The 9094-nt window shown below is 41.8% G+C and overlaps 1 protein-coding gene across 5 annotated transcripts in view; it reads right to left on the bottom strand.

Annotated features, from left to right (window-relative positions):
* Window positions 1-51: 51 nt before the first annotated feature.
* The window catches only part of PRRC2B (proline rich coiled-coil 2B), a 69820-nt gene continuing 60777 nt past the window's right edge, over window positions 52-9094 (bottom strand). For 4 of the 5 annotated variants that reach the window (XM_084650076.1, XM_084650078.1, XM_084650077.1 and 1 more), the window contains 4 exons: window positions 7717-7893; window positions 6901-6992; window positions 6160-6241; window positions 52-4817 (listed from right to left, as the gene is read on the bottom strand). In XM_084650076.1, the coding sequence (XP_084506202.1) occupies window positions 4677-4817; window positions 6160-6241; window positions 6901-6992; window positions 7717-7893 (492 nt within the window). In that variant the 3' untranslated portion in view covers window positions 52-4676. Of the gene's footprint in view, window positions 4818-6153; window positions 6242-6900; window positions 6993-7716; window positions 7894-8288; window positions 8419-9094 lie in introns of those variants that run through there. The other variant, XM_084650079.1, reaches the window with a different exon arrangement.

The following is a 9094-nucleotide window of genomic DNA, read 5'->3' as shown; positions in this document are numbered from 1 at the left end:
ACCTAGCTAATAAATCTCTTCCTAAAAATAGAAACAAAATCACACAGGGAATTTGAGAAAAGCATAATCTGCTTTATTTATTTTTTTTTTAACTTTTTTATTTAAATAAGGAGAATTCTTTCATATGGAAAGAGCTAATACAATCACATATTTGAAAGGAGAAACAAAAGGTACGGAAAAGAAGGAAAAAGGGCAATAAAGAGTGTGCCACCACTGGCCTGGTGATTTCGTGATTTGAGTTCTGGTCCAAGTTAAAGTTTCCAAAAAATATAAACAGGTTGCACATTACACATTTATCCATCGTCTGCCCTTTCAAATATCTGGTCTACATGAAAAGACAAAGAGGAAAGGCCAAAAAAATTTTACTGCACAGGTCATGAGGTTATAAGCTTTAAGGAGTACAATATCCCCTTTAGAAACAATGAATGCAATTGATACAGAATCAGAGAAAGGATTCCAAATAAGGACAATGCCTTGACATGCTAAAGAATGAGTGCCTCCACGGCTGCTGCTGTGATTCCCAGAACTACCGGTTAGCTATTGCCTGCAGACATCTTGAGGTGTTAGGGACAAATCGTTAAATCCAAGAGATTCTCTATGTCACTTGGGATGTCTTGGTGGCCTTTGGATTTAAAAAAAAAAAAAAAAAAAATCCAAAAATACATAGTTGGACTGGCTCTGCCTCTTCACACAGCCAGTAGTTCCATTGCTTTAGTAACTGTTCATCTCTTAGTTTTGGGCCACAACTACATTACAAGGATTCTGCTTGTTATTGTAAATATAATTCTTACTCATAAGAGAAATCTTTCATACAAGGAAACTGGGGGCGGTCTGCCAAAAATAGCTGACATTCCAAAAAATTAATCTGTGCTTAACCAGTCAGGAGCAAAACAGAAGAAGGATAACAATGCAACAGAACAGTTCTTAGCATGGAGTGGTGCTCGTTTAAAAGTGAATATAGTAGCCTGCCAAAAAGTGAGACATAGCAGAAATGCTAAGCTCTGTTTTTATATATCTATATAAATATACATGAACCACAGGGCAGCTTGTAGCTTTGCAGCATTCTCGCATGGAAATCTGTTAAATGGTGTGCCTCTCTGCATGTACACAAACACATATGAGATTCAATGGGCTGAGAACACATTCAGTTACTGAATGCTGTACAGTTGTCAAATGGAAAAGCCAACAGTGAATTATGAAAGATCAACACCACCACCTGCTTCACTGGTGACTGTGCTGATTTAACCTTTCATTTAAAATGTACAGGGCATCTTTTTCAAAACTCACGTTAATTTTTGTAATTGAGAGCTAAAAGCAGACTGAACACAGAGGAAAGCGGGTAGCACTGAATGCAGCTGACAGGCAAGTACTCACTGTGCACAATAGGATAATATTTACCCAAATACATGCTTCAGGCTTTCCGCTAAACAGTCTGGTTAAACTGCAGAACACAGTCAGCCTCTGAATACTTCTGCTTAACCCACTGTTGTGAGAGTATGGATTCCACCTCTCCCTCCCACTGCATACTGTATCTGTTTGGCAGCCAGTCTGCAGATAAAGCAAATTTCAGCAGCAAAGAAGTCATTATGGGGCCCCACATTTCAGCAGTGGAGATGGCAAGTAGAAGTAACGACCTATAAATCCATCAACATTCCATGCATCTCCAACCTCTCCCTCCCAAAGATGAATTGGCATAGGGCCCAGAGACCTTTACATTTCTGTACCTTGAGGACTGGAGACAGTTCCATTTATTTGACTCCAAGAGCATCACAGACTGCACTAACCCTGTACTAGCTCTAACAAACAACATAGCAGAGAAGTTAAAACTTCGGGCTCTAAAACTGCTTTCCATCAGACAAAAAATCCATAAAGTGAAAGAGTCTTGTAAACCGCAGCTGACAGTTACGCAAAGATGATGAATGGAATGAAGCTCTCATGCATTTCTTGGCCTTTCCTGCACAGAATAATTCAGACATAATATATAAATAGAGCAGTGAAACATTTACTTTTTCACCTAGACCTACAACATCAAATACATATAAATAAATTTTAGTGTTTTATTCTGTTTGGGGATGAAGGGGGTAAAGGAGAAAGAGGGATGACCTTTTTCAACAGGAAGTACTATAGTTCTGATGGCATTTACACCAGAGGGACTGAAACATCTCATATCTAGCAATAACCTGATTTCTCCAACACATAGGACCATTCAAGAGGTCTTATAGGATGAAGGAAAAAGGTCTGAGTCTTTGAAAAGACTAAATAGTGTGTCTAGGGGTGGAAGGAAAGAGAAGAGAGGTTTGGATAAGTCTTTAGCCATTAGACTCCAGTCTGATATTACCTTGGGCCAGCTGGGCAAAGAATGTGGGGGGCAGGGAGGACAGGAGGGCCCCACAATGTAATAAAGACATTTTAGCCAATTCAGTTGCTCACAATATTTCAAGGTGAAGGTGGGGAGGGAGACAGGGATAGAAGGGGGCTGGATGACTCACTGGTGGAGGAGCCTTTGGAAAATGTCGGGAGCAGGAATAAAGACTAGCAGATGAGAAAACAAGTTTAGGAGATTTCTGAAGGCTCTGTGTGTCATTAATTCTCAAGGTCTGTACTTTGTAGAGTGCTAGAGATATGGTGACACACTGCTGTAATGTTAAAAATCCACAAAATTAAAAAGAAAGTTCTGGTTTTTTTTGTTTTTGTTTTTTTTTAAAGTACCAACCTGTCCCAATCCCTTCAGGGTTCTTTACCATGCTCTGAGGGGACATTACTAAGTCTAAGTTAGTTCAGGTGTCTAAACTCTTTCTAATGTTATTGTAAAACCTGATTTATACCTAGCTTAAAACTTCAAATGCATCTCTAGAAAATCCTGGAGAACCTTCTCTTCTGAAAAAACACTTTCAGACGACTTCCCAATTACATTCTTTGTTCAAAATGTCTTCTTTGGAACCACCAGCAATTTACCTGCTGCCATCTAGCATAGGTAGATGGTACAGTCAGTAAGCTATCATCTACCAGAGAAGTGACATTCTCCTTCCCTAATTTCAGAGTAACAGAGTCCATTCTTTGTTTTTTAAAAGCTAAATAGTACAAACAAGTTAGCTGGAGGTGGTTCAGTTTACTTAAGACCAATATCAGCTTTAACCCAAGCACCTTCAGGAACTGGCAAGTCAGTCCTGTAAGATAGATAGATAGATAGACAACACCCAATCAAAACAAAAAAAAAACCAAAACACAACCTCCAAAACTCTTCCCGTTGGGACCTTTTTTTGACATGCCCCCAAATTCTTTTGAGGAAGTGCATACCCAGTGGATACAACTGCACCAAAAGGAGAGAACCACTTCTTGTTAGTCTGGGGAAGGAGAAAACACAGGGATGAATCAAAACTGCCTCTATGTAACCATATGCTTCTGATGCAAAAAAAAGAACTGAATTTTTGTACAATGACTGGGGTTCCCACTGGTTTGTGTCCATGGGAGTTGTGCAAAAAGCTGTGAAGATGAGAAAGAAGCAGAGAGCAAGACCTGGAGAAGTAGGGGGAGAGAAGCTCAGAGACCAGCCCTTGGGGAAACAGAGCAGCCCCATGAGGCAAGGAGGCAAGAATTAGAGCGGCCAAGGATGGAGCATAGAGAGAGCATCACAACTACAAAAAGTAGTCCAAATGGACCTGTTGGCTCTAACCAACTCTTCTGACCCATGCAAGGTGTGGAGATTCATAAACAGATTTTACGTTTTGTAAATCCATGATTTACCTTTTGCTGTACATTTGGCAGTCTCCAAAACAAAACCCAACCCACAAAAACAACTAGATCCAAATGAGCTTGCAACAGAAATTCAGTGCCTTTCCTTAAAACAAAAATGCCACATTTTGTTGTGCACAGGGCACCCCAAAGCTACAGTTAAGTGGTGCAAGTTTCAAGATTAATGCATTGATCTACTATATACCTGTGTTACACATTTACTTCTAAAGCAAGCACTGCTTCTAGCTTAAAACCAAAATACTGAAAAATTACTGAATGCCTTAACTGTCCTGTATTTCTCTTAATCAAATAATCTGGATGGCTAAACCTCCTGTGGGGAGAGCACCCAAGCAATTCAATTTAAGAGAGTCACAACTGTCAATGTAGCACAGAACTGTATATAAAATTAAGCAGTTCTGTCTCAGAACATGATATTGTTTGAGGAGTTATTTTCTGGGAGGAATGAGGGGGCAGAGAGAAGGGGGAAATGAGAGAACATATAAAAGTTTTGCAAAAAACAAAGATATAGCTTTTTTTTTTTTTTTTTTTTGTAAAAACCTCAGCTGCCTTTAAAATGAAAAACCTCCAACTAACCCTCTCCCCCTGTTGCCATTCTGCTGACACAGAAGTAGGGAAGGAGAAGGATGGGCTTTGCCAAATGAGCTATCCTGGCTCCCTGTGGGTGGGGTATGAAAATAAAAATGGCTTGAGCCACTCAACAGTCACGTGGGGGCAGGCGGTTGGTTTGTTTTTTGAGCAAGCAGGTCAATGTCATATCCACTGTTTCAAACTGCTTTGTTGGGAGAGGGGCTCGGATTATGTCGCTTTAGTCAGTGTTGGTTTGGTGGTGGATCTGGCCAGATTTTCAGAACTTCCAGTGGGGTACAGGCTGAACTGCAATGCCTCTTTCAGCCAGTAGAGACAGCAGGTGATCACGGGCTCTCCTAGGCCTTGCTTTCCTCCACTTTTACTGCTTGAGGTTTGATCGCTCCCGTGCGCACCGGCTTCATCTGGTTTGCAGAGGATGGTTCTTGCAATTTCACAGCTCCCAGGTTGGTTTTATTTTCATCCACTCGCTGCTTTGCCTTTTGACATAGAGAAACAAAGAATTAGCTAGCAAGGGGACCTAGGAACGAACAAAAACAAAGGTGTATAGCATAACTGACTGTGCAGCTCTGATATAAAGGCTTCTTACTGGTAAGTATTTGGCACACTACTAGTCAGTTCCCACCCAAAGGATACCCAAAGCAATAAAAGCAGGCAGCAATTTTAACACCAGCTTCCCTAAAGTGAGGTCTAGCAACCTGCAGAAGGTTTCTTAGGCTACTGCTTTGCCACAGATTGCTCAATTACTCTCCCCTCTCATTTCTGATTACCCCTTCATGGATACATAGGGATACTTGTGTGGCCTAGCAATATTGCTAAAACCTGTCAAGCATGTGAATTTGTTGGCTGTGTGTTGAAGCTGGTATCTCCCCTACAAGACTAAGATAGTCACCCAAATGTGCTCCAAAATTCTAGTATTCCCTGTTTTTGACGCACTTTGCTCTTCTAAAGCACTTCACATGTAAGTATCCCAAAATGCTTTGCAATCATGAGCTATTTTAGCTTCAACATCATTTCCCCTCCCCAATTTTTACAGACAGGGAAAACAAAAAGACACTGACTTCCCCAAGGTCACACGGCAAGTCTGTGGCAGGCCTGGGAACAGTATCCGCATCTCCCCGTTATGTGCCATCCTCAACTTTTAGTGAGAAACCTCCTGGCTACACCAAGGTAACTTCTCACCTGCTTTCCCTAGGGAGTTTTCAGTAATTTGGTCTCGTGTGGGTAGATAAAGACCAAGAAATAGACAGGGTAATATATTTTATTTCTGATATGCCCTTATCTCCCACTAGAGTGCTCAATAATAATATAATAAATGTATAATAAATAAAACCAAGTCAGAAGGACAGTAACAATTAAGGATCCAACATTACCGTAACAGTACACACTTATGAGAAAACTGATGCATAGATAAGAAGTGGGGACAGGCTGGAGTGGGGCAGATTACTTAGAACTGCAAGGTCACCTAGCAAATGGGGTTCTGGTCAATGACTCAGGGTTCCTAGTTGCTGTGGTTAGTCAAATAAAAATACCAAACAGCATAAACGCAGGGAAAGCCCTTGAACAGAATCATGTTAAGGAAAAATCAGACAGTGTTGCTAATGGGAACACCATAGATATCTAAATAAAGAGCACACGCACGCAAACACACACACACAAAGGGATGTCAAGGGGAAGCAAATTCCACATCCTAGCACTGCCAACAGCACAGACATGGTTGCCTGCCAGCTCAAAACACAATGATAGGATCTCTATGAATCGGGCAGCATGCAAGAGCAGATACTCTCAGGACAAGACTCAAAAGATATTAACATACTCTACCTGTTGTACATAGTGTCCCTGCACGGAACCCATGTTGACTGCTGGTCCAGATGGCTTCCCACTGGGGCTGGCAGAGCTAGGCCTAGAAATCAAAGGGATGAGAGCATACATGGAGCATTACCAATGGAACAGGAACACGGTCAGTGTGAAAGCAAGGTCCCTTCAGAGTACGCAAGAAGCAGGGCCAGTTGTGCATTAGAACATCCTTATATGGCCAGTTGAGCTCTTAAAAATGCCAACCCAAGTGAAAGCACATTCACTAGATGGGGAAGAAAATGCAACTAAGAGTCAAGGAGGCTCAGAATCTGAGGTTTTAGAGTTTCTGGACATTAGTCCCTCAGCTCCTTGGGCTTGTGAGGACAAAACTAGAATCCTGACATTTATTCCACATCCCAGCATTTCCACTTCGGCAAGGAGCACCAATTTAATTCCATTAGAATCTCAAGGCTCTGATGCAATCCCAGTAACTTTCTGCATTTCGCCGAAGTGCCACAGAGCTAATTAGGGTGGTTTGTGGGGATTTTTCCCCCCAAACAACAAAGCTGTCCCAATGACACTTTTACATCAGTATCTGGACTAACGTAGATTCTACATTTGAAGAACATCAGTAGATCCTGCAGAAGAAAGCATGATACAAACACCATTTCTCTGCAAGTGCTAAGTACTATACCCTGTCCCATTCAACACTTTTCAACCAAGACGTCATTCGGGAGCTATTGGGCTACGCTCTGGATCCTTTACCTGTAAGTATGTGGTGATGGTACAGATCCTCCGGAGGACATGTTCTGTTTACCATCTGTGAAGTGAAACCCTTTCATTTCCATTTGGGAGGACTGAGAAGGGAAATGAGTTAGAAAATATCTTCTGTATATCCAAAGATCTCAAAGCACTTCACAAACACTTCAGTCAATCTTTAGCCTTGCCCCCACCCCCTATGAAGCAGATATCATTATTCCCATTTTACAGATGGGGAAATTGAGGCACTCGGGCAAGATGATTTGCCCCAATTTGAGGCACAATCAGGAAGAGAACACAAAGGCCTGACTTCTAGCCACCCATGCTCTCTCCACTAGAAAACACTCCTTATATAAGGCTACATCTAACCAGCCACAACATTGACACGTCCACTCAGATGGAGACATTTTACAACTGTGTTGCACTTTATGAACTGTGTTCCAGGTGTGTGTGCGGTTAACCACCCATCTGATCTCTAAGAAAACTTGGAGTTTACATTTAATTTAAATGTAAATTCCAAACTGGATCCAGATAGGATTCTGATTCCTGGAAGTGGAATCATAAACAGCAGAAGAACTGGAGAGACTGCTGGCTTGGGCTTTGGAGACAGGAGGAATAGCGCCCCTTTGCTTCCACTCCAATCACTGGTTTGGAAGATAAGGACCCAGTAAGCAAGCATTACTCCCCATTAATGACAAACTGTATCCCCACAAGAGGTTCCCCCTGCCCTTTTTTTTTTTTTTTAAAACTATGGAGGGACCAAACCCAAATGCAAGACTCCTTAAAGAATGCCAAGGTGTTCATGCAGTACATAGCCCTTACCTCCCTGCTGGTAGTGAGGACAGAAGGCTGAGATCCAGGTGGAAGAATCCTGCGGGGAGCTCCTACAGACAGATTCTGCCCCTGAGGAAGCTGGATGGACTGTGGTAAAATCAGTGGCTGCTGGCCAGAACCATACCGGGGCAGAGGAAGCTGGGACCCAGGCATAGGCATTGTTAGCTGCATGATAATTTACATGTGATTACTTAATGGAAATAACAATGGTCCGTCTCAACATGTTCCCTACTAATACCTTAAAAGCACAGCATTTTATGCTTAAAAGCATACCTAAAAGAAACATCTTAAACCTGACACACTGCTATAGAACAAATGCAGATGTGAACATTAAAGAGGGACTTTCATCCTGAAAATCATTTTAAGATAGAGTTGCCAGACCCTGTAACCACACCATCTGTTCTTTTAATAAAGTGCTGTTCTAGCAAGACTGTGCTCAGACACAGGGCTTTCCTGATCGCCTGGAGCCTTCATCGGTTCTTCTTCAGTCTTCCTCGTGGTCACTGCATGGCAAGCCCTCTGAGTGGTGATGGCAGCCACAATGGCGTCAGACAGCTCACCTTTTGTTTTCAGCTCGATGTCCACATCTAAAAATCTGCTATACTCCTCTGCTGGTGTGATTTCAGGGACTGGAACATCAGGAAGGTTCACACTGGCCTCAGCTTTACGTTCCATGACAGGCTTCAATCCCTTCTTGAAACAATTGATGATGGTGGTGGTTAAAAGTGATTAAAAAAATTAACTCAGGACTCAATGGCTATTAAAAAAGACCAAATTTTCAAAAGGGCTCGTAAAACATGGAGGGAGGACAAGAGGCAAGAAGAGGCTACCATTTACAAACTCAGGCACAGTTCACATACATTGCCATGATCCTTAGCAAGCCGTGCTGCCCTTCTTTTTTTTTTTTTTTTTTTTAAATGAAGTGGATGCCCATACTTATCATGCTGTCCAAGAAACCTATTCACTTTGCATGTGGCTTTTCCTTCTGTTCCTTGCCACTTTTGCTAGTTATCAGAGATCTTTAAAACAAGACTTCTCTCCCTCGCAGCCTCTCATTCCCTCTTACTCGATCAGGTAGTTCGCATAATTGCTGGATTTGGGACTTCCCATGACACCACATTGTAATGACAGAGGATTACAGCTTCATTACATGATCCAGGAAGGAAAGACCAGGTAACAAGGGATAAAGCACTTCTTCAAATACTTAGTTGGCCAGTAACCTCTTCATTTTCCCCAGCTAAGTTACTTTCTGTAATTAACAATCCTTGTTCTTGAGTCTGCCTCAGCATGAAAGTCCCTCTTTAAGATAAAAAGATTAGGAATATTCTGGTTTTTATTGTATTTCTTAAACATTTACTGTATTGCG

Source organism: Lepidochelys olivacea (genome assembly GCF_965140295.1).
Source record: "Lepidochelys olivacea isolate rLepOli2 genome assembly, chromosome: 16".
NCBI lineage: Eukaryota > Metazoa > Chordata > Testudines > Cheloniidae > Lepidochelys > Lepidochelys olivacea.
The sequence above is the reverse complement of the archived record's forward strand: the minus strand, read 5'-3'. Positions and strand labels throughout refer to the sequence as shown.